At 47.4% G+C, this 25,451-nt stretch overlaps 10 protein-coding genes across 16 annotated transcripts; 6 read left to right on the forward strand and 4 right to left on the reverse strand.

The window, feature by feature from the left end:
- Positions 1-97: 97 nt before the first annotated feature.
- Positions 98-2,152, reverse strand: LOC136184643 (uncharacterized protein C18orf63-like). Of its 3 annotated transcripts, XM_065971564.1 has the most exons (14): positions 2,102-2,152; positions 1,951-2,050; positions 1,805-1,892; positions 1,698-1,754; positions 1,536-1,650; positions 1,442-1,483; positions 1,318-1,394; positions 1,153-1,262; positions 977-1,094; positions 838-917; positions 573-789; positions 433-513; positions 321-380; positions 98-274 (listed from the first exon to the last, which is right to left on the reverse strand). In XM_065971564.1, exons 4-14 carry the CDS (start codon positions 1,722-1,724, stop codon positions 152-154), a joined length of 1,050 nt encoding a protein of 349 aa, XP_065827636.1. In that variant the 5' UTR covers positions 1,725-1,754; positions 1,805-1,892; positions 1,951-2,050; positions 2,102-2,152; the 3' UTR covers positions 98-151. The 3 variants fall into 3 exon arrangements, with proteins under 3 accessions (XP_065827636.1, XP_065827635.1, XP_065827634.1); XM_065971563.1 differs by lacking the exon at positions 2,102-2,152 and having other exon boundaries at positions 439-513; positions 1,951-2,092; XM_065971562.1 differs by lacking the exon at positions 2,102-2,152 and having other exon boundaries at positions 1,951-2,092.
- Positions 2,153-2,193: 41 nt separating this feature from the next.
- On the forward strand, positions 2,194-4,717 carry LOC136185011 (uncharacterized). Of its 2 annotated transcripts, none has more exons than XM_065972043.1 (14): positions 2,194-2,555; positions 2,608-2,669; positions 2,715-2,870; positions 2,920-3,004; positions 3,059-3,210; positions 3,261-3,322; positions 3,372-3,421; positions 3,471-3,595; positions 3,646-3,687; positions 3,734-3,920; positions 3,968-4,053; positions 4,109-4,178; positions 4,231-4,381; positions 4,443-4,717. In XM_065972043.1, the coding sequence occupies exons 1-14, from the start codon at positions 2,268-2,270 to the stop codon at positions 4,589-4,591; spliced, it is 1,665 nt and encodes a 554-aa protein (XP_065828115.1). In that variant the 5' UTR covers positions 2,194-2,267; the 3' UTR covers positions 4,592-4,717. The 2 variants fall into 2 exon arrangements, with proteins under 2 accessions (XP_065828115.1, XP_065828116.1); XM_065972044.1 differs by having other exon boundaries at positions 3,737-3,920.
- On the reverse strand, positions 4,589-6,534 carry LOC136185018 (uncharacterized). The gene is made up of 14 exons (XM_065972053.1): positions 6,314-6,534; positions 6,160-6,258; positions 6,082-6,111; positions 5,973-6,010; positions 5,868-5,919; positions 5,698-5,806; positions 5,559-5,647; positions 5,445-5,505; positions 5,304-5,394; positions 5,170-5,253; positions 5,097-5,120; positions 5,004-5,043; positions 4,868-4,945; positions 4,589-4,813 (listed from the first exon to the last, which is right to left on the reverse strand). The coding sequence occupies exons 2-14, from the start codon at positions 6,160-6,162 to the stop codon at positions 4,721-4,723; spliced, it is 792 nt and encodes a 263-aa protein (XP_065828125.1). The 5' UTR covers positions 6,163-6,258; positions 6,314-6,534; the 3' UTR covers positions 4,589-4,720.
- Positions 6,217-11,159, forward strand: LOC136185008 (uncharacterized). Its single transcript, XM_065972039.1, has one exon. The coding sequence runs from the start codon at positions 6,274-6,276 to the stop codon at positions 11,068-11,070; it is 4,797 nt and encodes a 1,598-aa protein (XP_065828111.1). The 5' UTR covers positions 6,217-6,273; the 3' UTR covers positions 11,071-11,159.
- Positions 11,160-11,168: 9 nt separating this feature from the next.
- Positions 11,169-12,990, forward strand: LOC136185014 (lysosomal protective protein-like). Of its 4 annotated transcripts, none has more exons than XM_065972048.1 (10): positions 11,169-11,360; positions 11,409-11,517; positions 11,565-11,612; positions 11,660-11,746; positions 11,795-12,042; positions 12,104-12,198; positions 12,257-12,342; positions 12,396-12,593; positions 12,644-12,826; positions 12,882-12,990. In XM_065972048.1, the coding sequence occupies exons 1-10, from the start codon at positions 11,185-11,187 to the stop codon at positions 12,957-12,959; spliced, it is 1,308 nt and encodes a 435-aa protein (XP_065828120.1). In that variant the 5' UTR covers positions 11,169-11,184; the 3' UTR covers positions 12,960-12,990. The 4 variants fall into 4 exon arrangements, with proteins under 4 accessions (XP_065828120.1, XP_065828122.1, XP_065828119.1 ...); XM_065972050.1 differs by having other exon boundaries at positions 12,402-12,593; XM_065972047.1 differs by having other exon boundaries at positions 12,104-12,194; positions 12,253-12,342.
- An 8-nt stretch (positions 12,991-12,998) lies between these two features.
- On the forward strand, positions 12,999-14,860 carry LOC136185013 (lysosomal protective protein-like). Its single transcript, XM_065972046.1, has 10 exons — positions 12,999-13,182; positions 13,240-13,348; positions 13,407-13,463; positions 13,512-13,607; positions 13,666-13,916; positions 13,968-14,055; positions 14,105-14,191; positions 14,244-14,432; positions 14,488-14,670; positions 14,720-14,860. The coding sequence occupies exons 1-10, from the start codon at positions 13,016-13,018 to the stop codon at positions 14,801-14,803; spliced, it is 1,311 nt and encodes a 436-aa protein (XP_065828118.1). The 5' UTR covers positions 12,999-13,015; the 3' UTR covers positions 14,804-14,860.
- A 9-nt stretch (positions 14,861-14,869) lies between these two features.
- Positions 14,870-18,051, forward strand: LOC136185009 (uncharacterized). The gene is made up of 3 exons (XM_065972040.1): positions 14,870-14,998; positions 15,049-15,894; positions 15,950-18,051. Exons 1-3 carry the CDS (start codon positions 14,875-14,877, stop codon positions 17,719-17,721), a joined length of 2,742 nt encoding a protein of 913 aa, XP_065828112.1. The 5' UTR covers positions 14,870-14,874; the 3' UTR covers positions 17,722-18,051.
- Positions 17,714-18,515, reverse strand: LOC136185020 (cytochrome b5-like). Its single transcript, XM_065972055.1, has 5 exons — positions 18,331-18,515; positions 18,236-18,272; positions 18,048-18,169; positions 17,938-17,993; positions 17,714-17,888 (listed from the first exon to the last, which is right to left on the reverse strand). Exons 1-5 carry the CDS (start codon positions 18,475-18,477, stop codon positions 17,804-17,806), a joined length of 447 nt encoding a protein of 148 aa, XP_065828127.1. The 5' UTR covers positions 18,478-18,515; the 3' UTR covers positions 17,714-17,803.
- LOC136185012 (tyrosine aminotransferase-like) lies at positions 18,304-21,624 on the forward strand. Its single transcript, XM_065972045.1, has 12 exons — positions 18,304-18,885; positions 18,993-19,103; positions 19,157-19,227; positions 19,282-19,443; positions 19,492-19,630; positions 19,677-19,729; positions 19,775-19,857; positions 19,914-19,983; positions 20,032-20,160; positions 20,223-20,306; positions 20,362-20,457; positions 20,511-21,624. The coding sequence occupies exons 1-12, from the start codon at positions 18,624-18,626 to the stop codon at positions 20,619-20,621; spliced, it is 1,371 nt and encodes a 456-aa protein (XP_065828117.1). The 5' UTR covers positions 18,304-18,623; the 3' UTR covers positions 20,622-21,624.
- LOC136185010 (pyruvate dehydrogenase phosphatase regulatory subunit, mitochondrial-like) lies at positions 21,588-25,415 on the reverse strand. The gene is made up of 16 exons (XM_065972042.1): positions 25,200-25,415; positions 25,009-25,145; positions 24,860-24,941; positions 24,521-24,608; positions 24,389-24,470; positions 24,209-24,330; positions 24,125-24,145; positions 23,687-23,933; positions 23,504-23,628; positions 23,102-23,449; positions 22,919-23,041; positions 22,719-22,861; positions 22,468-22,663; positions 22,322-22,408; positions 22,095-22,274; positions 21,588-22,021 (listed from the first exon to the last, which is right to left on the reverse strand). Exons 1-16 carry the CDS (start codon positions 25,394-25,396, stop codon positions 21,689-21,691), a joined length of 2,511 nt encoding a protein of 836 aa, XP_065828114.1. The 5' UTR covers positions 25,397-25,415; the 3' UTR covers positions 21,588-21,688.
- Between the last annotated feature and the right edge of the window lie 36 nt (positions 25,416-25,451).

Here is a 25,451-nt window from a genome sequence, read left to right on the forward strand (position 1 = left end):
GGCGGTGTCTGGTATCGCCATTCGCCGCCTTCGCGCAGACCCAATTTTCACACTGGCGACGTAACGTAGGAAGTGTGAGTAGACCCACGTGAGCTCGCACGGTCACGGGTGCATCTAATATTCGCGGAGGAGTATCCCCAAGTCACAGTGCTTATTCTTCAGTTTGCGCAGTCATAGCTAATACAATTAGCTCGGCTTTCTTGGCGTTCGGCTTTGCACGGACTCCTCTTTTTTCTAGCCAGCAAATGAGCGATTTTCGAGTCAAGGCATTCCACTAAATTAAAAAATAGAAGATTAGCATAGCATCTATTAGAAATTACGTTGTGTTCTCTTATGAACTGTTCAACGTCGGGCTGATTCCTCGGCTTGGCTGCTACTTCCTTTACGCGCAAACAAGCGCTCGTTTTTAGATAGAATAATAAATCTACATACCACTACGTTTCTTTTGCTTGAAGAAGAAACGGACTGCTCAGGCTCAGGAGAAAGATCAAACGCTCTCTTTCTGCTCGATTCCTGAACAGAAAAAAGTTAATGAACAAATGAGCGTTTTAATTCCAACGGCATCTTTGTGCCTTCCGTTCTTCATGGGACTTCTCTCTCGCAGATGCCACTGTCAATGCAGGTTTTATCATCCCCGACTGTACAGGTTCGAATGCTAAAGGCTTTCCGACAATGCTTGGAAGCCTCATTGCCAGATCTGTCATGAAGGCGTCTGCTATGCGCTGCTGTTGGTCGCGTGGTAGAGGCCCAATGCGAGGCTGAGACTCTAGCAAGCAGTGCAGAGGATAGCTGAAAAAATGTAAAAGAACGGAGATCTTTTCGTATATAATGTCGTACCAAAACATTTCAGACGAGCCAAAATAGACGAAAGCGTACACAGTGTCGTCACCATTAGAAGGAGGAAGTTCATAACCATACTGTAAAACAGAAAAAAAGTAATACGTCATAGAAAAAGAACCAAGTAGACCCCCCTTGCCATTGTTTTCCAGTGATCTGCAAGTTGCTTGTGAGTCTTGAAACGAGAGTATTTATTTGTAGCGGCACATTCTGAATCAGGTCTTCTACTAATGCAGTAAATTCTGCCTTTTGTCAAACTATAATAAGAAGCAGTTATCAATAAAAAAGATCCAAGAAAAGGGTACAGTAAATGACTTTGGGAGGACAAGACTCCAGATGACATCCAGTGAAAAATCGTAGAGAATGCTGTCCTCTGACGACTTGAACTTATCCAAAGCCGTCGAAGAAGAAACCAAATCTTCCAACTGCATGCAACCATACCAAAAATCGCGTTTTCAAAAAATAAAACTCTCCTATAACCTTGAGCAGACGATAAACACATCTCACGGGCTTGATATTCAGTATCAACTCGTCAGAACAAAAAGACACATCAATCGCTAGGGCATTTTAACAAATAATCATTTAAAATGAAGTGAGTGCTAACCTAGCCCACAAGTCTTTGGCGACGGAACAAAAAAATTCTGACCTAAGAAAAAGATTTAAGAGAACGATCACTATAGTTTCAAAATTTAATTTACCTTCAATGAAATGGTTTCCCATTTTGTACCACAAGCCTTCGAGCTTGGTCATAATTGAAAATTCGATGCAGCACTGCACAGAATGTTCATTGGGTCTCTCAGCTTCCTCTTCCACCTATAAAAATTTTTCCCTTATAGAAGAACTATCTATATAAGACTCACCCGAATTCCTAATGAGGACATAGTCATCGAAACATCTTCTCTTTCTAAGAAGTGTTCCTACGAATTTATATTGAAAAATTCGATTTATATTTCATGCTTCGCTTTACAGGACTGATAATGAGTAATCGAGGTTTCTCGCTTGAAAGTCGCGGTACGGGAAAGGCAGCCACTTCATCGTGCGTCAGAATGAATTTCCTGCGTCGATTCTCAGTCCCCGTCGCCGATGCGACGTTATTGGAGACGGAAAAAATACCTGCACACTCCTACGTGATGATTCCACACGGATATCGATGTTTCGTCGGTGATTGTGGCCGTCGAGAGGCGGCGAGTTGAACAGAAGTCTGATAACGGTGCTGTGTAAAGAAAACTAGCCATCGTCGATCAAAGAAACCCGCGTTTATGACCGAAAAGAGCTTATGACTGAGAGTCCGCGCTCGTGCGCCTTCACGTGTCATGTTGATATTGATTCCAGTGTACGTCACAGATTGACTTGACAACGCCGCGACGACGTCATACCTACCCGAGAGACAGCTACACAGTTTGTCACAAGTTAAAAAAACCGAGCATGAAATGATCATGGGCACCGAAGCCCACGCTAAAATCACGACACACAAATGGAATCTAGCGCCGGGGCTCGAAAACGAGTCGCGTCGCGGCTTGAACTCGATGCCTCGACGCTCCAGCTCAGCAGCCGGTCGCCGATCAAGTCAATTGCTCCTCCAGGCGACGAGCAGCTTGATCAAGGGACCCTCGCCGTCGCCCATTCCACCCGCAGCCACGCCCGCCGCCATTCTCGTGCGCGAAACTGCGGCAACGGCTCCGTCCAAAAATCAGCGCCTTCTTCCTTCACCTAGAGGGGTGGGTGTGTGGCTTTTTGTGTAATCGTAAGGATCGGCGACTTTTTGCATAGGTTCCCGTGTCTGATTTGGCTGGAGAAAGTGCCGTTCTTGGAGCTGTTGGAGGATGGTTCAAGTAATGAAAACAATTCTAAAAAATCAAAATATTATTTTTTGTCAGTTCAAGAGCGCGTCTCAAGACTGTACCGCTGAGCTATTCTCCAAGTGAGTTTCTTGCTGCAAAGCGTCAAAAACGTCTGCCCATGGCAAGCAGACGCTTTCTGCCTGAGCCTTCGTCTCATGGACATCAAAGACCATTAACAGATGTAGCACCAAAGTATGCCATCACGTGTGCACAGACGCCAACTCATTCCTGCAATTTTCAGAGCAATTCGACTTGATCCTCTGCCTTTTCAGAAGTCTGTTCCTTCTCGACAGACAACCAATCGAAAAATGAAAAAGACTGCTGAAGTGATTTCTGTTATTGTTGGCCGTTCATTACCACGTGATTTATTTTTGTTGCAGTCACTGCCTCATCGCGTGGATAGGCTATACATGTTATCTGGGAAATCATTCAAGCCCATAAATCGATATGAAATTGACAGGGAAGAGATTGAACGACTAAAGTCAATGACCTTGAGTCGCAATGCTCGTTTGTACTATGGGCAAGGACTTTGGTAGGAAAAAAAACAGAGATTGAAGGAGGTGCCTATAAATTTTTATTTAGTGAGAAGAGATCGGTTAGCTCAAAGACGTCTGATCAGTATGAGCAACGTCTTCAGGATGCTGGTACTGTACTAAGATTCTATCATCTGCTCGTAACTATTTTGTATTTTAGTTTTCAATGACGATGACGATGGTGATGATGTTGAAGTCAAACGTGAAGAGGTTTGTTAATTGTTTCGCAGATTCGTGATCTGTTCATTCATGGGTTTAGGCTGAAGTCAATGCGCCGGCTGAAGAGCCTCGTTCTCAGTCAGCTGATGATGATGACAATCAAGAGCTTGAAGAGGTTTTTGGTCAAGACGGCTCTGCCTCTGAGCTGAAACAGACTGGCCCAGGGTAATACAATCATTCAATAAAAGAACAATACACGTATGGTGTTTTGGTAGCTTTGTTGTTAAAAATACAACCACAATACCTGTTGTGGAAAGGTAGCAGTTACAGTGAATGATAAATCTTTTCTACTTTTATGTATAGTAGAGAAATTGGTGGCGGTGGCGGTGGCGGTGAAGGCATTGAAAATTTGATTGATACGGAGCAGAAAGAGGCGTTTGCCGCAATATTTAGTCGACTGACTCGAGACGGAAGCAGAATCAATCTACTTGATTTTCAGAAATTGATGTTTCCCAAGGCAACCCCGGACGAAACGTCAAGCTTCTTTTCTGTAAACGCACTGGGCGTCTATATATATTCCATCTATTATTGTTTCAGGTATTTGATCTCAGTGGAAGTGGCCAGATCACCATGCAGGAGTTTGAAGCAGTGATGGCTCTCAACGACAGACTAAATGGAAAAAAGTGAAGTTGATACGAGAAACAGAAGTATTTGGTATGTGAAAAGAAAAAAATTTAGGACAACGAATCCCAATCAAACAGTGGATCTAAACCTATCCAGTCTGGTTCATTGCATAAAGACGTACAAAGTAAAACTGACGGCTATGCTATAGTGCGCACACCATGCTAACGTTTGCATAGGAAATGTTTCAGACTGTAGATGATAATAGTGACGGGAAGATCAGCATGGGAGAACTTACCATTCTTCTATCAGCGGCGCTTGGATTAGACAGTGGAAGCAATCCGAAAGTACTGAAAAAAGTAATGGCGGTCATTGACAAAGATGATAGCGGTCAGTTTTTCTGTGCCTGTTCCCTAATAATAAATTATTCAATTTTTATCTCTTACCTCAGGTTTTATAGAATTTTCTGAATTTCTACTTCATATTCCTTTCTTTGTGGCATTGCACCAGCGCATCTGTTCTGACCCATTTTCCCTCGAAGCCATCGATCGTGCAAAAGACGCCATCAGACGACACAGTCTCGCCGGAAACACCATGTAAAATAACCGCCGTCTATTTTCGTATAATTTTTGGATTAAATGAGCTGACACCGTGCATTTTTTGCTATACAGTGGATTGTATTAAAAGTACTGAGTCAGGGGTAGGGATGTATGTAATTCTGCCTCTTAGCTAAGATGAAATGCCATTGCTGATGTAGAGAAGATCAAGAGGTATGTTAAATTCGACCATTAGCTGAGCCAGCTCTTCATCTGCCCCTTCGATCTAATGAACAAATTTATTAATAGTACTTTCAACATCATTGTGGGAAGAACTCGCCAATTTCTGATCAGACTTTTCTTTTGGTATAGAGAAGGGTTGGCTTTTTGTACTGGGTGAAGACGGAACAGTTGGTTTCTGTACATAAGGAGGCGAGGATTCAAAACCTTTCTTCGCCTAAAGTACCAGTACTCACCCCTTTGCAAAAAACGGCTACATTGCACGATTGGAGAGTACTAAATAAATCATAAAGCGTTATTCCTTATTAGTCTAAAGATAAATCCTCAACTTGTCCATGGAAGAGACGCTTTCACTAATAAAAGAATCAAGAGAAGATTGGCAGTTTTTTTTTGATGCTTTACCTCTGATATGTTCGATCCAATTCCCAGCCATAACGAGAAAAAAGATTGAGAATCTCGGCCAGTGGAACATGACGATCACAGAACCTAAAAACAATGAACCTTGCCTCCTGGAAATGATTAATTAAATAGCTAACCAGCCACGTTCGTCACTTCTCTTCTTCTCCTTAGGAAAACCTGCTCCCAAGTCAGCAAGAATCTCATTTCCCGGTTCACCAGTAACACGGACTTGAAGAAACAAAAATCAAATTATTCAATTATTGATTATAGACACACACCTCCATGAAAGCAAAAGACTTCAACGGTGACAAACCTAATTTTAGTTGGAGTAGAAGCTTGCTATAATCATAAAAAATATCGATTATTTGACATGGTACAAGGTATTTCCTCACAGCAAGCGAAGAATTAAAACTGTTCAATTTTTCCACCCATTTTTCTCTCTCCTCTGCAGTACTCGCAGATAACTGATAAATCTTTTTTCCTATCAGACGGACATCCCACCCACTTCATTAATCAATTAACCCGCGATACCTGTCACGTGAAGAGTAAAACAATGTTGCTTGCCAGCTCGATCTCCAACGAGTTTTTCCACCGACGCTATTTCACTCACGTCAACCGATCCTGCCGGTGGGAGCGAATTCTTAAACATAAAAGAAAAGAAAGAGATAAGATAATCGAATTTGATAATTGAATTAGGTTACGTCTTTCGGCTTGTTCGTGCACCACGACAATTTCTTCGCTGTTAGCCGAAACCTTTTAGGACAAAGAAGATACTGTGGGCTGTTTGGACTCGTTCTAGGTCTGACCAGCGCTTTTGCCAGCGAGAAAACGGCCCGCCGCCTTCCTAGAACGAGAGACGAGCGCGATTCGAGCGCGATTCGAACGCGATAAGGCACCCCGAGTCTATAGACTCACCTTCTCGAGAAATCCCTCCAGTACGACGTCCTAAAAAACCGATGAGACGCTAAACAACTCGTGTTTCCATGAAATTACCATTCGGCGGCGATCTCAGAGTCCGATCTCAGATCGGTTCCACACATGCGCACGTTTGCATCAAAGCGCGCACGCCTCAACCCTGCCTGGAGAGACGCCCTGGAGACCGGAAAAATGACGGCGAAAGTAAACGAGATTCTCGTTGCCTACGAACAAGAGCGTGCGCGTCATCTGCGAGAGCAGATGAATGTTGATTCGAGCCAGTTGATAGATGAAGCGCTGAAAGAACGAATCGATATCGAACAGAAACTGAAAGCCGCACGGGAAAATAAGAAGAAACCCGCAAAGTCGGGAAAAGGTCGGCGTTCGTATGTCAATTTCGACGTTTTCGAAGCGAATCGCATCGAGCAGCGCAATCTCAAACAAAAAGGAGACGAACTCGACGACCAAATTCGCACGTTCACTCAAAACACCGAAAAACTCAGACGCGAAGTCGATTCGGGCTCGGCAAACGACGTCGGTCGTCGCTTCGATCGCGAATGTCGCCAATTCGGCGCGCGCTTACCAATATACGCGAAAAAAAACGAAATCATTGACGCGGTGACGTCACACCCCGTGGTGGTGATCGTGGGCGAAACGGGCTCGGGCAAGAGCACGCAAATAGCGCAATATCTCGCCGACGCGAATCTGTTTCGACTCGCCCAATCGCGAATCATTTGCACGCAGCCGCGACGAATCGCGGCGAAAGCGCTCGCGCGCAAAGTCGACGACGAATTCTCGTCGAACGGAAAATCGAATCAAGTCGGCGTTTGGGTGGGCGGTCACCAGACGGTCGACGCGCATGCGCGAATCGTCTACGCGACGGATCGCATGCTTTTGAGTGCGTGCGTGGGCGGGGAATTGGGAATGGAGGGTTTTCAGGGATGCATTATTGTCGATGAAGCGCACGAGAGAAGTATCTACACCGACTTGCTATTGGCTCTCTTGAAACAAAATGTATCTCAACCTAACTCGCAATTGAAACTCGTCATCACCTCGGCGACAATCGATACGGATTTATTTCAACGGTATTTTGACATGTGTCCGGTTTTGTCTGTTTCGGGACGCGCTTATCCCGTCGACGTTGTGTGGTGGAGTTCTAAGGAGCCCCTTCCTCGTAACTATGTCGACGCAGCAATTAAGACCGTTTGTGATATACACGAGAAAAAGGAAGAGGGAGACATTCTCGTGTTTCTCACTGGACAGGCTGAAATTGAGGACGCCGTTGCGATAATGAGTCAAAATTCCGCCGTGCAAGATTGCTGGGTGTTGCCTTTACACGGGAAATTGCAACCGGACGAACAGCAATGCGTTTTTGAGGAATTGCCGCCGGGTTATCATCGAAAGATCGTCTTCGCGACAAACATCGCCGAAACGTCGGTTACAATACCAGGAGTCCGATTCGTTGTCGATGCCGGATTTGCGAAGGTGGCGACGTCGAATCGCAACGGTGGGATGAGTTGCTTGTTGACTCAATTCATCAGCCAATCGTCAGCGAATCAACGCATGGGCCGAGCCGGTCGCTGTAGCCCGGGAACGTGCCATCGTCTCTACAGCGAAGATGACTACAATAGCATGGACAAGCAACAAACGCCGGAAATTCTTCGCCTTCATCTCGGCATCGCTATTCTCAAATTACTCGAAGCCGGCATCGGCGACGTCCGAGCGTTTGATTTCGTTCAGCGACCGTCCGACGACGCTATTGCGAGCGCCATGACGACTCTTCGCTTTCTCGGCGCCGTCACCGAAGGCAATCGGCTTTCGAATCTCGGCGAAAATATGGCGAAACTTCCGACCGATCCGCGTCTATCGAAAATGATTCTTTATTCCGGCGACGACGATTATGACGTCGTCGCGGAGACGATCGCCGCGGCGTCCGTTATATCCGTCGGCGGAAACGTTTTCTATCGCGGAACGACGGTCGAGGAGCGTAAGAAGTGCGACGAGATGAAAGTGCAATTCGCCGACGAATTCGGCGACGTAGCGAGCTACGTGAAGATTTTCGCCGCGTGGGAACGCGTCGAGGGCGGAAATCGCGAGAAGAATCGCTGGTGCGTGCGACACTGCATCAACGCGAAGTCGATGCGCGCGGCGAAAGAAGCGGCGAAGGAACTGCGCTTTCTCGCCGCGAAAATCGTTCGAAAATCGCTCGTGCCGTCGTCGCAAGGGAATACTCGCGCGAATCGAGGTGTTCTCGAACGCGTTTCGAAGTTGTTCTTTCTCTCGCATCACGATCAGGTATGCGCGTCGTCTGGTTTCGTCGAGAGCGGCTACGTCGTGCCGAGAATCGACGATTGCACCGTGCCCATTCATCCCGGCTCCGCGCTTCTCTTCACCGGCGCCCAACCCGAGTGGCTCGTCTATCGCGAACTGCGACAGACATCTCGAAAATTCATCGCCGATGTCGTCGTCGTGTCGTCAGCGTGGATCGATTTGTTACCGGATGACGCAATCGATTTCGAAGCGATCGAGCGGCGAAAATTACAAGAGGACCTCGTGCGAAATCTTCATCCAGATCTCATTTACAAATTGATCGGCAAAGGGGGATGCGTCATTAGAGAGCTACAGGCAAGTGTAGCGGAAGCGTGCCAATTTTCGTACAATCGTTCCGTCATCGTCAACAACGTCAATAACGATGTCAGCGTACGCGTTCGCGTTCAACGTCAGCACGTCGCTTTGGCTAAAGAATTAGTGAGTGAGCGCGTGGAGGCGATTGTGAAACCGTTAGCCGAGGCTGAAGAAGTTATTGGTCTGGGACGAGGCACGCGATCGCGTGTTCGCGCTGGTGCGGTGACGGCCGGCGTTAGTACAAAAAACGAGTTCACTCAGCTCAGTATCTATGACCTGTCGACGGCTGTTCATAAGGAGGTAGTGATTCGCGTTTTGCAGCCCTTTGGCGTGCTGGACGTCGTTCACGTGCCGCCCAAGTCGCCGCCCGTCGCCGCCGCCGCCGCCGCTGTAAAGGGAACGGCGAGTCGGAATTTCTGGGGGTTTGCTATGTTCGGTGATCATGTGAACGCCATGCATGCGTACGAGACCGTTCGCGAGATTCGACAGGACGGCGTCGCACATTCGTTGTGGCTCGAGCCGAAAGACCACTCCGGATTTCAAGTGAAATTCGTCTGGTCGCCGGGCGTGTCAATGCAACAGGGTTCCGTAAGATTCCGAAACAGCGACGTCGCCTCGGCGGCTTTGCGAGCCTTTGCCGACAGAGCAGCGACGGCTCCCGTGACTTCCGTTTCCTACAGCCGAAAAGATCCTACTCAGTGTAGCCTCTATTTTAGCCGTTGTTCTCCCAGCTTGGACGAGCGTCAACTGGAGGAGTTTTTCGAGCGAGCAGGCATTGAACAACCGCGCGAAACGGCCGTCTTTCGAAAAGAAAATCCATTATCAAACGACTATGACGATGATATATTGCTGCTGAGTCGTCTATTGGAAGGCTGTGTCGGCCGAAATTTCCGAATATTTCCCGGTATAAAAAACAAGCGACAAAGAAGTGCAACAGCCGACTTCCGCTCGGCAGCAGAAATGACGACGGCAATGGAAACGTTGGACGGCACCACGGGTCCTCTAGGCTGTCAGAGGCTCTTGGCTTCTCGCTCCTATTCCGCCCGTCTTTCGCTAAAGAAAGAAGTAATGGCTATCGACTACGTACGCGAAAGTGTTGAAGCCGAAGTTGCCGCGCTGCGACGCGAGCTGCGCGGATACGTGTCGCCCGTCCGGCAATCAAAGACGAAAACGTGGCCCCTAATGATCGCGTGCGACGACGAGAGAGAGGTCGCTATAGCGAGAGCGAGAATCCTGCGACGCGTCGAAGGAGAGAGCTACGCCTTGACGGCCGTCGAAAACTTCACGAGTCTTTCGTGTTTGTCTGATCGCACCATAGCGCCCATACTGCAAGAAATTCAAAAGCGGACGACGACGGCGATCGTGCCGAGTCACCGCACCGAAACGCTGCACATTCATGGTTCGCCGGAGGACGTTGACACAGCCAAACACGCTCTAGACGAGCTCTTTGCTGCGGTGCGAGTACGGCATATCAATCTAAAGGGAGACGGGTTGCCGCCTGGTCTTATGCAAGCCGTTTTTCAAAAGTACGACGCGTCGGCGAAGAAACTCGCTGCCGTTTTGGAAATCGACGAAAGTCAGCTTTACGTCGACTGCAGACGGCACCGGCTTGTCGTCTGCTGCAGCGAAGAGAAGCACAAAAAATTAGACGTCATTATGCGGAAGCTCGAAAGCGGCTTGTCTGTCGTACGAAGAGGTTTGGCTACGGCAACGGCGGAGGAGGAGGAGGAATGCGGTGTTTGTTTTTCGCCGATTATTTTCCCCAACGTGTATACGCTGCTCCTCTGCGGTCACCGGTACTGCGTTGAATGCTTGCGTTCTCAAATGGAAGCTGCCGTGCGCGGAAAACAGCTGCCAATTTTGTGCTGCGTCGAGGAATGCTCGATGCCGATTTCTTTGATAGATGTGAAGAGTCTGCTGACGAATGAGGAGAGTCAGGCGAAGCTCTGGTTGCACTCTCTCACGCATTTTGTGGAGAAGAGTGGTGGCGCGTTCAAGTTCTGTCCCACGCCTGATTGCCGGTCGGTTTTCAAAACGAGTTCGACGGCGGCGGTTTTTACTTGTTTGGAGTGCGGAAGCGAGACGTGCACGGCGTGCTCCAATGAGGCCCATCGAGGCATCACTTGTGAGGAGTTTGATTTGATGAGGAAAAGTGATGACGGGGGCTTGAATATGTGGATTGAACGCACGAAGGAGGGTAGAGAGTCAAAGCCGTGTTCGTTCTGCAAAATCACAATAAGCAAGAACGGTGGTTGCAATTATGTTCAATGCACTGCGTGCAAGAAGCATCTGTGCTGGAGATGTATGGCTCATTTCTCTGAGGGAACAGAGTGCTATCACCACATTTCAAACCTGGGGCATTAACACTTTAATTTGAGCCAGCACGCCTTCTATTGTATTTTTGGATGATTATGTTTTGTTCTATCGATACTATACGTTTCTTTCTATTAGGCATGCGCAGTTTGACTTCTCTGAGGAATGTCTTCGTTTCTTACTGCTTTCCTCTTCGTTGCCGCTCTTACGTCGACGGCATTCGGTCAGACGAACCATTCGGACTTAATAAAGAGTCTTCCCGGAGAACCTCACCCGGGCGTTGCGGCGAAACAATACTCGGGCTACTTGAAAATAAGCGACAACAAATCCCTTCACTACTGGTAATGTCTTTGTGCCGCACGCAACTCCCAAGACCGCGTGCGATCTAGGTTCATCGAGTCAAATCAAGAAGAAGACTATCCCTTCATACTGTGGCTAACTGGAGGTCCCGGTTGCAGCTCATTGGATGCTCTCCTGTCACAAACAGGGCCTTACCTGGTGCGAAATCGATGGGCTTAATTTACGTGGAATAATTTTGGTTTTAGGTGTCAGATGATGGGAATTTGACTGTGAATCCGTACAGCTGGTCACAAGTAAAAGAATTGATTCGAAAACTAAAAAATAATAATGTTATTTTTAGTTTGCCAATGTTCTCTATTTGGAAGCTCCTGCTGGGGTTGGGTTTTCGTTTTCTCGCAATGTACCTACACACTACAATGACAGCGAAGTAGAAAATCAATAGTTATTCAATTAAGTAATCACGTGTTGCTTTCAGATTGTTGGCGACATTATTCACGGTCTTCACATCTTTTTGAAAAACCACTCAGAGCATAGAAACAATCCATTTTACATCTTTGCCGAAGGATATGCATCCGTACAGGGAATCCCATTGGCCAAACATCTTCTTTCTGACTGGGAAATCCGTCTGGCGGGATTAATCATCGAAGGAGGTCACATAGACAGAAAGGAGAATATGAACTCAATTATTGATTATGCTTACTATCACGGTGCAATTGGATTGAGGTAACAGAACAATTAGAACTCTAGCTACGCCTTTTAGTACATAAAATGACTGTTTGTGCAGTCTGTGGGATTCTCTTCATGAGTATTGCTGTGATAACGAGACGGGCAAGTGTTCCTATTATGAGTCAAATTCAAGCAATTGCATGGACTATGTGAGTAGTGTTGGGCTGATTTACAATTGATTTTCTTATCGCTGTTTTTTCTCTCTAGATGGCTTCTGTTCAGGAAACCCTCGATCAACTGAATCTTTATGACTATCTTGACTATTGCAAACTTCCGCCTCATCTTGAAGTAGAAAAGGTTTGCAGTAGAATAATCTGTATCAAAGAACGATGACATATATGAAATTCCAGTTGCAGGCTGGGTTTAGTCATCTTCATTGTATTAATCAGACAGCCGAAACAGTTTATTTGAATCGCATTGATGTCAAAAGAGCTATTCACGTGAATGAGGACTTTGTTTCTCAGTGGACACCGTGCAGTGAAACGGTGTCCGGTCTTTATCAATATTCTAATAAATCCTATCTGTCCAATATTACCCAATTGGCTCAGGTAATCTTAGCTCGTGTAATCATCATTCAGTGTTTGACATCTTCTTATAGGAAACTCGTATTGCTTTTGTTACCGGTACCGAGGATATGGTTTTCAATTATTTAGGAACTCAAAACAGTATCGAATCTCTCAATCTTCGCATTTCTTCTGCTTGGAAGTATTGGCTGCATAACGATGCCATAGCAGGTTTTTCTACAGTGTACAATGAAAGTCTGTCGCTCTTCACTGTCAATGTAAAGTGTATACGTGTACGTGTTCTAAATTTAATATATTTTTTATTTTTTGCAGGGGGCTGGTCATTATGTGGCAAGATCTCAAGCAGGACCTTTGAAATCTTTAGTGGAAGCATTTGTTGGAGGGAAATGAATAGATAAATAAATGACGTCTCTGCAGAGTGCGCGTGCGCATCGTTCGACAAAAGAATGTTTTGTTATATCGCGTTTCCCGCTGTTCTCGCGCTCTCTTTTGCGCAAGTGCCCAATCCCGATCTAATACAAAGTCTACCCGGCGAACCCGAAGTGAAAAACGTCGATATTAGTCAATATTCCGGCTACCTTGAAATCGGAGACGGCAAACACATTCATTACTGGTCAGAATAAAACAGAAAAGGCAGATAACGGCCTTGAAAGTCTATTAAATTGCGCAGGTTCCTCAAGGGAGTCTCGCCGAAGCCAATGCCACTGGTCCTCTTCCTAAGCGGAGGTCCCGGTTGCAGTTCCTTCACTTCTCTCTTCACTGAAACGGGCCCGTATAGGGTAAAATCACTTGCACGTGACACTCGACCGTGTTATAGCACTTTTTTGATTTTTTCAGGTTTCCAGTAGTGGAACACACTTGTATAACGATCCAGCCAATTCCACGTGGGCCAAGGTAATGAATGTGACCACGAAGCCATTCAATGACTATAGGAATTTTTAGTTGGGTAATGTTCTCTATTTGGAATCTCCCGTGGGCGTTGGCTATTCGTTCACGGATCCCTGGGAGCCACAGCCTCACTATTATAGTGACGAAACGGTGAGAGTCACAGGAGGCGTTTCTAGGATAACATTTGTAGCTTTTGTTTCTTTTGAAGATTGTCAATGATACCATCAAGGCGATGGGAGCGTTTTATGAAAAATTTTTAGATCTTACATCGGTTCCGTTATTTATTTTCGCGGAAGGATATGCATCAACGGCGGGAGCTCTTCTGGCTCAGAGGCTGATATCGAACACGTCGTTTCCCAAACTCGGCGGCTTGATTATCGAAGGCGGATTCATCAATGATAAATACAATGAGAACTTCTTTGTCGATTACGCATTTTATCACGGTCTGATCAGCCTAACGTAAGGAAATAGTCATAGTGGCGAATAATGTATATAAATGGTATTCTTTAGGAGGTGGAATAGTCTTCATAGGGATTGCTGTAATGGTACAACGTGCTCCTTTTATAAACCCACGAATGGTTCTGGGTGTGCGGAAGACGTAAGTAAATGGTTTCTACAGTGTCTTTGTTTAATTAATTATTTTATAGATTGATGACGTGAGAAATACTACTAATCTTTTGAACAACTACAACATCTTTTCGTCCTGCGCACTTCCGTCGAGTTTTTCAGAAGACGTAACTAGAAACTGCGCGTCAAAGTCTCTCTTAATTTTTTGTTTCTAATTAGTTTGGTCTGACGCAATGGCCTTGTTTTAGTCAAGAGCCAGAGACTTTGTATCTTAATCGCGACGACGTCAGAGAAACCTTGCACATATCGTCAATGGCTCCCAAATGGACTCCGTGCAGCGAGAACGTTTCGACTCACTATCATCCCTCTACGTCATCACTATTGCCAATTCTTAAAGATTTGGCTGCAGTCAGTTTCTCATAAATAAATATATCGTTTGGTTTATTGTTTTTTTTCTATCTAGACGATTCACGTGGCTCTTCTTACTGGGGATGGCGACATGAAGTTTCATTTTTTGGGGACAAGGAAAGCCGTTGAGTCTTTGAGATTGCGTATGTCGGTTGCATGGCGCCCGTGGCAATATGAGGACGACATAGGGGGCTTTGTCACCGAATACATAGACAAACTTTCAGTCTTGACAGTCAAGGTATGAGAAGAAAATTAATTATGTAATTAGTCACGTGATATCATTATAGGGAGCTGGTCATTTTATTGCAAGGACTCAGCCGAAGCAACTCTATCAATTAGTATTAGTTTTCGTATATGGACGCCCATTTTAGCTGTACGAGAACATAGATATAGCCAATCACGTGATAATAAACGAGTCGTTTATTTCCCGTATTAAATTAAAATGGCGACCAAGTTGTTGGAAGACAATGTCGGCTGTCGCTGTTCCGTTTGCTATCAGACGTACGGCGACGAGCGAATCGAACGCGTTCCGCGCATACTAACATGCGGACACACCTACTGCACGGGTGAGGCCCCGATCGAGGCCAAAGGAATGCGGTTAATCATTTCTCTCTAGAATGCCTTTGTCGTCTCGAACGATTCAACTCGATCACGTGCCCGACGTGCAAGCGTCCAACGCAGACGGGCTATCTGAATCGACAGACCCTATTCGGCCCGGGGGCCCCCCTATCGAGCGGCGTCGAATCGCTACCGAAAAACTATTGCCTACTCGAACTACTCGCGATCGTGACGTCAAAGGCTAGCGCGCGCGCTTCCACGCGAGGAATTGGCGGCGCCGCCATGGGCGATACGGGAAAGTGCAAGAAACACGACGAAATCAAGAAAGTCTATTGTCGCGACGACAAGTGTCTTATTTGTATCTATTGTCAAGTGTACGGCGAGCACAAGGGCCACGATTGCGTGCTCGCCGACGAGGCGATCGACGATCATCATCGTCTCGTTCAGACGTTTGTCAATGCGCTTAGCGCGCGTTGCGACGAATTGAATAGCGCGTTCGCCTGCGTCGACGAAGCGGCGCGCGCCGTCAAGGAACGCGAGGAGCATGCGGTCGCGACGATTCGTTCGACGCACGATGCGCTGCTCGTCGCCGCCGGAAATTGCGCGCGCGATTTGGTGAAAAAAGCGCGGGAAGTGTCGCGCTCCAAGTTGCGACAGTTGTCGCAGCAAAAGTCGGCTGTTTCGCACATTCGCGCCAAAGTGCAGGCGGCGCTCGAAGAATGCCAATCGACGTTGGAATGCTGTGAATTTGGAGTGATTGAAAACAAATCGAAATTGGAACGTAACGTTCAATTTTCATTGGATTTGAGATGTAATATGGAGCCAGTGACGGACTGTGACATGGTCTGTAAGGTGCGTCGAAAAGCCATGCAAATTATGAATCAGTTTGGAATTATTAGTGCAGGTAGACATTTAATAAATAAGAAATTGATAAGAGATGAAAGGTTTTTTCATCATAGAGAATCTTGATGAGGATACCGAGGATACGCAATTGGCTGGCGATACAGGTAGCGATACAGTTACGCAGTGGGAATCATGCGGTGTAGAGAGAGGGGAAGAGGAGGACGACGATGACAATGATGAAGAGGAGGGAAGAGAATATCCTGATGACGTCGACGACGAGGCTTCTTCCCTCCGCGAAGAAGCGCTTTCGGCGAGGGGCAACGTATCTTTCTTCAGTCAATTTGAAACGCTGGATTTGGGATTGGACGACGACGACGACGATGACAATGACGAAAGCGGTCATGTGAACAATGAAGAAAATCAGGAGGAGGAGGAGGAGGAGGAGGAGGAAGAGGATGGAATATCCGAAGCCCGTGCACTCAGTCCACCGGTGCAGCACGATCACGTGTCGCAGCTATTTCCCAACAACGACAATCGATTTCGAGCACTTCAATCATCCGACCATTCCTTTGATTATCACATGTACCGTTACGTGGATCAGAGCTCCGCACTCTTCAGCGTCGGCGGCCAACCTTCGTCGTCAGCGTCCGATTGTCCGAATTTAATTGATTTCGAAAGTGAGCCCATAGTTTTTCGAAATCCGCCGCCGCCACCGCCGCCGCCACCGCCGCGTCCTTCAAGACAATCAACGTCATCTCTTCGCACGCCTTCCCAGCCGTCTCTCATTCGAAATTCAACGGAAAATTCCTCTTCTAGCAACGCCAACGCCGACGTCGACGAACCCGACGTCGTCGAATTCGAAGTCGCCCAATTCCTACGCAACGAACTGAGCAGTTTGAATTTGAACGCGAGCACGGGCGCAACGAGCAGCAGCGACTTTGAACTCGCTCCAGAAAGCAGCGGCTCCGACTCCGATGCCGTCTTTCCCTTCCGCGGCGTCGTCGTCAACGTCACGCCGCAAGTTCCGGCGGCGACGCCGCCGGACGCGACGACGTCATCGAGTCGACATCGACGATTCATTCGAAATAGCGGACGCGGTCGAGGCGGCGGAATGACGGCGCGCGCGTGGAACGGGCGACGATCGCTGCCTCTCGTTCTCGCCGCCGGACGTTCGTCTTCCGTTCACTCTTCGTCTTCCGGCTCGGCGGCCGCGGCGGCGGCCGCGGCGGCGCGCGAGCCGCGCATTCTTCCCATTCCGGCCAACTCCGTCTGTGGCAATTGTCCGCGTCCGGCGAAAGCGCGTTGCTGTCACTGCTCGCGTCTCTTCTGCGACAATTGCAAACGCTACAACGGCATACCGTGCGTCGATGGAAGCGGCGAGCACACGTTCACCGCCGTGCGTCGCGTTAAGAGCAAATCGCGTCGAAATTCGCGTCATCCGCCGTTCTGCAACGCCGCCGTCGAGCAACCGGTGCAAGAAGACGACGAGGGCGTCGATGGGGGAAGCGCTGTTGCCGTCGCCACTGCCGCCGCCGCCGCCGTCTCTTCTTCGCCACGTCGCGCGTCCTATTGTAGGGGAGTGCGACGTGGCAGCGGTGGGCGTTTGGCGGCCTTGGCGACGACAGTGGCGACTCCGACGCGACCACCTCGGCTTTGGCGATGCGAGCATTGCACGTTTTATAGCGAGCCTTCGTACATGGAATGCGAGGCGTGCGGGAGGGAGCGAAACGAGGGCGCGCAAGGAGGGGAGAGCGTCGTTTGTCCGGAATGTACGCTGGTGAACTTGCCGGGTAGCGAGTGGTGCGAAGCGTGCGAGCAACCGTTCAGAGGAGAGGAAGAGGAAGAGGAAGAGGAGGTAGCGGCGGAGGGAGACGAAGCGATTAACTGAGAATAGTTTAATGCATGGAAAAAAAGGACAGACAACACAAAGGAACAGGTCACAAGAAAAATTCAATTTGGATTCGAATCCCTTAGCTATTAATATAGAGTCCAAGGATGATGGCTGAGGCGAGAACGGCTGCTGCTATCACCAGTGTCATGGAAACGCCACCGGAACTAAATTTGGAATGGTTATATTTAGGAGAAAAGTAATTTTAGATTTCACCTTTTGTTTTCACTGGATTCTGCAGTTTCTTCTGCCGTCGTTTCGAACTTCCCTTCCTAAGAAAACGCGATTGGTTTAGCGCGCGTTGTTGAAGTTTTTTATTCACCGACTTGATTCTTGGATTCTTCGTCTTCTTCGCGTGGCTCCATGTCGCCAATGTAGTATTTATCCAGTAGCTCTCTAGCGTCCGTCGAATGACCGACGTCTTCAAAGGCATCCGTCGATTCTTCGCCTACGTGTGTGAGAGAAAAAAGGGTTCGCGAACCCAGGTCCCGGATCGCGAAACGGCTGGACTCACCTCCTTGCTCGAGAAGAACTTCCTCCCCACCCGGATGCTTTAGAAAAGAGTACGACACGTGTAGCACCGTATCGAATCGGTTCTCGATGTCCTACCTCCTCCTTGAACTTGGTGACGTCGTAGACTTTGTCGTGAATGATAACCCACAGTGATTCCGAACTATTGTGCGTCTTCACCTCTTCGTAGGTGAAGACCTTGCCAGTAGTCGCCGTTCCCGCGTCATTCTCACCGTCTTCGGCCATTTCTGGAATCGTTCACACCACGTGGTGTTCACGCTGTCCCGGATAGATTGCTTTACGCAACTCCTCTCACTTCATGCACTACTAGTTTTTTTCCATTCATTCCAACTGGGGACAAAAAACATTATTTGTAAAAAATTGAGCACGAAATGCTCAATTTGGGTCGTCCGGCGTGCACCGTCGCAAAATCCCGGATAACGGCAATCTTCACCTCGCTTCTAAGTCGTTCCACGTTCGAGACAATGTCAACGAGCCCGAGCAAGAAACCGAAACTGTTCGAAAACTCCGAAGAAGGCTGGCACGTGGCAGCGTCGCTGGAAGCGAAAAATACGATCAATCCTATCCGCGCTATCCTCGATCAAATGACAACGAAGCCGAATCCCGACTTCAAGACGATTCTTCTGTCACTGGGTAAGCATTCAATAGCGCAAAGGAGAGTAAACGCCCTCCTTTTTGCTAAAAAGCCCCGCCCTCTCTCGATGAAAATAAATTATTTATTTATTTCGAATTAATTTAAGGTGATCCGACCAATCCAGAGTACAACTTCCTTCCGCCTCTGCCGGAGATGATTAGCGCCGTAAAGGAGTCGTTTGATTGTGGAAAGTACCACGGTTACGACAAATCTTTTGGTAAAAAAAATGACAGTCGGATTACGTGGCAGCATTCTATGTACATAATTAAGGAATGGATAGTGCTCGTGCTGCTCTAGCTGAAAAATATTCCAAAGGCAGCAAAGTGCCTCTTACAAAAGAGGTAATAATTTTTTATGAATGCTTCTATTGAATATTTAGTTTTTTTTGTATGGAGGATGTTCTCCTGACAAGCGGCGGCTGCTCGGGCGCTCTTGATATTGCCCTGCGCACTCTGGCGACGTCTGGGGAAAATGTACTCCTTCCAACGCCCGGATTTTCTATCTACAAAACTATTACGGGGGGATCTGGAATTATTGCGAAGGAATATCAACTCTTGGTGGGTTGAGAGTTGAATGATATTTATTTTATTTTATGATGCGAGCAGCCGGACAAATCGTGGGAAATCGATTTAGATGATTTGGAATCTCAGATTGATGAAAAAACGAAAGCCATTGTGGTCAACGATCCCTCGAATCCGTGTGGATCAGTTTATAGCCGAGAACACAAAGAGGCTATACTTCAACGTATTTAATTAAGAATTAGGGATTGCTAAGTTAATTTTTTCTTTAGTGGCACTAAAGCATCGTCTTCCCATTGTATCTGATGAAGTATACAGTGACACGGTAATTGGGAAATATATTTAATATGTAGCTTGTACGTTTTTGCAGGTTTTTCCTGGAGTCACCTATTATTCGTTTTCGTCGCTCTCTGACAACGTTCCAATCATTACTTGCGACAGCTTAGGAAAAAGGTGCTACTACATGTCATTTCGCGAGAAAAGAGACTGTTTCATTCTTATACCAACAGATATCTTGTTCCTGGATGGCGAATGGGATGGATTGTACTTCATGATCGCCATGGCGTATTGGCTAAAGAGGTAGCACTCATTTCGATTAGTTTATTCGACTCTATAATCACAGTGTAGTTTGTACCGGGTCTGATTAACATGACGCGTGTTCACTTGGGATCTTGCGCCCCCATTCAGGCCGCTCTTCCGGAAATCCTTGCCAAGACTCCCGAAACGTTTTTTGCCAGCGTCGGCGGAAAATTGAAAGTAAGATAATTAATTAGACACGTAGTTCATTTCGTTATTCGCTTTTTATTAATTAAAACAAGAGACACGCTGAGGTGAGCTATTCGGCTCTTTCTCAATGCGTTGGTCTCGTTCCTATCATGCCTCAAGGATCGTTATACATGATGGTATATGAAACGTTTGGGTGAATGCATAATTAATTAGTCAATGTGCATTGTGCAGATTGGAATCGATACCAAAGTGTTAGACTTCAAGGATGAGATTGACTTTTGCACGCGCCTATACGGGGAGTATTCCGTCCGCTGTTTGCCTGGAAGTGTATGAGAAAAAGTAGCAGAAATATTTAATATTGATTAATCCTCTTTTTGTAGTGTTTTCGGTATAAAAATTACTTCCGAATAGTCATTGCGGCATCGGAAGAGAATCTCCAAGAAGCGTGTGGACGGATCAAGGAGTTTTGCTCCAAAAATCAAAGGAAATGACCTCTTAAGGAAATATCCAACAGCTTGACGTTTCAGCGAATGTGAAACCGTGCGTATTATTCGAATGCTGTTTTCTAATGCTGACGTCACAAAATTCCAGAAACAGGTAATGAGGTAAGTCTATAACAGTCATCTAAAAATCTAAAAAAAAACCTTCCTTTTCTATTAACTAAATGGTTCCAGTAGTCAAAACTCATTTCGGGCACGAAGGCTTTTGATTTTCATCGTCCGAGTCATACTGGCAACCACTGTTACGGCACTCACAGCAACCAGGCGAACGATGCCAACGATAGTGCACCGCTTTCACCTCCTCACAATATGGAACGCACTCATCCAATGGGAGACTTTTCGACAGAACGACGCATGTCCTTCCTAAACCGGCACGCCTACTTCTAGGAACGCTAGAGCCACGTCATCAGGCCATACACGTACCTTTGCTAAGCTCCGAGGCTCTGACGTAAATGTCCTTTTTAGAACGCCATGCTTCTCTCGTCACAGTTCGAACGAAATTCTCCGAATTGGCATCGTCCAGCGGTCCGCTTACGATTTCCGACGCTTGCTCGTCGGAATTGCCGCCGCACATATCCGTGCCCTCGCAGCATCGCTCCCAGAGACTGCCAACGCACGCCTTGCACGCGGCGCAGCACTTGTCGTTTTCGCACGTGTCGTCGTCGAGATTTGCGCAATCGCAGCGACCCCGTAGTACGCCGCACGACGTGAATTTGTTCTGGCACTGCTCTTCGAGTGACGACGACGACGTCGCGAGCGCGGCGCCGACGAATGGAATGAGAACGAAAACGATGCGCAACGTAAACATGATCGAAATTGTGAGTTCTACGACGGTAGATACATTTGAATGCTACGCGCGGCGCGCATAGTGACTGTGCTACCGTGCTGACGGTGCCTCCGCTTTTCGTCGCTGAAAAGGAATCGATGGAACGTTAATGCATGCGGGAGTTCGCTACGTTCAATTCCCGGATATTTATTTGATGGAGGAAGCTAACGAATTGAGCCGAATTCTGCGTGAAAAGGGTTCAAGCTAGTTTAAGTAAGTGCTTTTTGACTATTTAGTAGACAATCTTGGCCCGATACGCTTTCCCCGACACGTCGATGACGTAGTCGTTCTCCATCTCCACCAAATGATCTCGTATGGCTTTGTCCGTCGCAAGATTGTGCCAATCGGCTAAATTGACATAACCGAGACAGAGCGCAGCTTCGCTATCGACGTCGAACGTCGCTCCCGACGTCGTCACGCCCACAATTTCTTCCCCCCTTTTCCGAATGGGCTCGTTTCCCCACGGCATCACTTCGCCAGTCGGATCTTCGAGTCGAAAAAGAGCCAATGTTCGTTTGATTCCATCCTCTCGCTGGGAGAGAAGCGCCTCTTTTCCTATAAAATACTGGGGTGGGGGGGAAAAAGGAGGAGGGCCTCTTAGGGGGTCCTGACCATTTTGGCCCGTGCGCTTTTCTTGCCTTTGTGTAGTCGATCAGATCGGTCATTCCCGCTTCTAATGGTGATATGTAAGGCGATAGTTCGCGTTGCCAGGTTGCTAAGCCGTTTTGTACTCTCCATGCGTTGTAAGCGTGCATTCCGGCGTCGATCAGTTCGTTTCTGTTCGATTTCATGAGCTGATCGTAGACGTCGATTGCGAACTAAAGACATTGACGTCAATCAGTCGACTCTTATCTCAATGACGTACTTTTGCTGGAACAAGAATACTTGTTGCTTGCATTTTGTCTTTCGTCAATATGACAGGCGAGAAATCGCCCAAAACGAAGTCTGCTTCCTATATTCAAAAATGGAGATACAAAATAGCTGGTGGTGTCACACAAGAAAGTTGCGTACCTTTGCTTCTTCCGGTTGAAGTGTTGATAGGTCAAACGCTCGCGACAAAATTGTATCTGTCTTCGGCCCAATAAGACTAAGTAGAGCATAGTCATCCGTTCTGTCAAAGACGGTGACGGACTGATCTTCTGGAAGATGTTTACGAATCCAGTGATGAGCTCTGGTTAGCAATTCAGCTGCAGCCAGAAGAAAGTACCTAAGAAAAGCGATTCGCGTGACCATAATCCGAGATGAATGTATATCGCGTGTACCTGTTCTCCTCTAAACGAACGAGTTGGCAGTCGACTTCAATTCCTCCCTTTTCGTTCAGCATAATTGCGTGCTGTTGAGAATAGTTGGACATGTTTGTCTTGACGCAGCACAGTTTTTCAACCAAATGCAAAGCCCCTCTTCCCTACGCGGGGTGACAGTGACACCGTATACTTCCTTCCACGCGACGCGTGCAACTTACTCGAATTTCAAATTTGGCGAAGGATGTGAGATCGAAGAGAGCCGAGGACTGCCAGGCAGCGAGCAATTCTGCCCGAACGAATTCAAGCCAACGAGGCCGACCAAACGTATTCTCATCATTATCCTATGGAGACAAAAAGAAGTCCATACATACGTAGATGATTCCGTCTTTGCTCCTACATACGTGTTTTCCGTCTCCGAACCATTGGACGATTTCGTTTCCCATCACTTCGCACCAGACCGCTCCCGCGTTCTCGTGTCGCTCTGCCAGTGGCGACCACTTGACGCCTCTTGATTCATTGAACTGTTTTCCGGGATAAGGCAGCGCGTAGATCGAACCGACAACCTCCTTCACTCGATTGTAGAGAAACGATTTCTCGTTGTGGTGTTCAGCAAAACGCTTGATATCCATCAACGTTAGATCGACGCTCGGCTGCCCGTCAATGATCCACTCGACAAGGCATCTTCCGACGCCTGCCGCATTAGCAATGCCGGTCGAATTCAAGCCGGCAGCAACGAAATAATTCTCTATCTGAAACAGGCTGGTCAAAAAAAAATTGAAAGCGTGACAAGTCAGTTGCTATACCTCCGGCGCTTCTCCGATAATGTAGCGATTGTCAGGTGTAAAACTTTCTGGCCCGTTGATTTGCTGTCTTATTTCGGCTTTCCCAAGCGCTGGCATGCGATGAATTGCGGCTTCAAGAGGCCCAGCTAAGACGGAGTATTATAGTCAGTGAGGAGTTGTTGACCTTAATTAATCATCAAATACCGATATGTTCCCAGTCTTCTGGTAGTAATTGGAATTCAAAATTGTCTGGTATTCCGTCAGCGAAGCAGGGCTTAGCTTCTACTTCGAAAGCGCCCGCGCAGACGCCTCCACTCCACTCGCGAAGATATACGCCAGCGTCGTATTCCCTCATGACTGGCAGCATGTTTGGAATTCCTTTGATTGGCTGAGTAACGACGTAGAAGTGTTCCGTCGAATGTAAGGGAATTGCCACTTGGGGATTCGATTTCTAAGACAGTTTCTCTCTCAGGCAATTCTCGGGCTCACGCACCGAGACTCTGGTTATCCCCAACCCTTGATTATCCGAATCGCGATTCAATGGCTTTTTTACAGTTCAATTACTTTCGAGAGATTCGGATAATCAACTGTACTACTGTACTCTTCTAGTATGAGAAGAAAAGCGTTTGTCGCTTTTGATACCTTTCCGAGTTGGTGTGCCCACTAGAGAGAGAAAGAGAAAGAGAGAGATGCTCGAAAGAGAATTCGCTCGATTCGGTCCAATACCTGACCACCACAATTAACAAAATATTCGCAGCGAATGTTTCCCTCGTCTGTTTCCACGCCCCACACTCGTCCATTGGACGTGAGAATAGAATTGACAGCGGAGCTTGTGATAATTGTAACCCCTAGCAACACGTATACATATAGTGGGCAACGTTTCGAATTGACGGCGCGCTTGGCTGCCTTTTTGGGACGCTCCTTTTGCTAGAGCTTGACAGACGTCACTTGGATTTGCGGTACCGCCCTGTGGCACCCACAGAGCTCCCTGTAATTCAGTTTTTTTAATTAAAAAATCAAGGGCTGCAGGTTTCAAACTTTGAGGTCATCTGTTCTGATCCAGTGATCGTAGCAAAGTTGATTCGCTTCTTTTGGCGTGACGAGATGAGCTTCAATGCGAGAAGATCTTATGGAGGAAAAAACGCGCTGCAATTAAGTTTAAATGCAGCACAATTCAACTCTCGCCACTCAAAAAAAATCGACCTAAAATTCGCTATTTTTTTAAGCACACGAGGGGCGTATCTCCTCGCGCGTGGCTAAACCGGTTTAGCGAGTGCAGCGAACCAGGTTTGGCCCGGACTGGGTTAGCTTGCGCGGTCCTCCCCTTCACGCGAGCCGCGGGGTCTGATCAATACTAGCATGAAAAGCGAGGTTCACTTGGCAAGAGAAAGAAGTCTTTTGAAATAGATCATGCTGTCCTGGGTGGTTGCCAAATATAATGAGCCGCATTCTCGAAATCCTGCATGGCGAGACGCACGAGCAAAACGTCACACTTCAGGACTGACCAGGCCCGCGATATGACGCACCTGTGTCGAACCCCGTTTTCGTTTCTAAACTTTTGTACAATTCTCGACCGTATTTCGATAGAGTCATTAGAGCCTTAGTTGGTCTTAGCAGCCCAATGAGTCCAGCGGCATGCCAAGTTGTACCGCATCCCAAAGACCTACAGTACAGCCGATCCACGTACGTTTCAGCCACGTGACGGGAAGTACAGTACCTTCCCTGTTCCAGCAGAACGACGTCTGTCCAGCCGCGCTGGGCGAGATGATAGGCAACGGAGGAGCCAATGACGCCTCCACCGCACACGACAACTCGCGATTGCGTAGGAAGACGAAGATTTTGGCTATCGCCTCCCTGCGCTCTTTTTGAAAGAAATTGCGGTCTTCTCGCATAGAGACGACGGAAAAGCGACATGACGCGGCGACAATTCTGGTTTCTTTTGAGTCCCGTGCATACACACACCCCCGCA

The sequence above is a fragment of the Oscarella lobularis genome, chromosome 3 (genome assembly GCF_947507565.1).
Source record: "Oscarella lobularis chromosome 3, ooOscLobu1.1, whole genome shotgun sequence".
NCBI lineage: Eukaryota > Metazoa > Porifera > Homoscleromorpha > Homosclerophorida > Oscarellidae > Oscarella > Oscarella lobularis.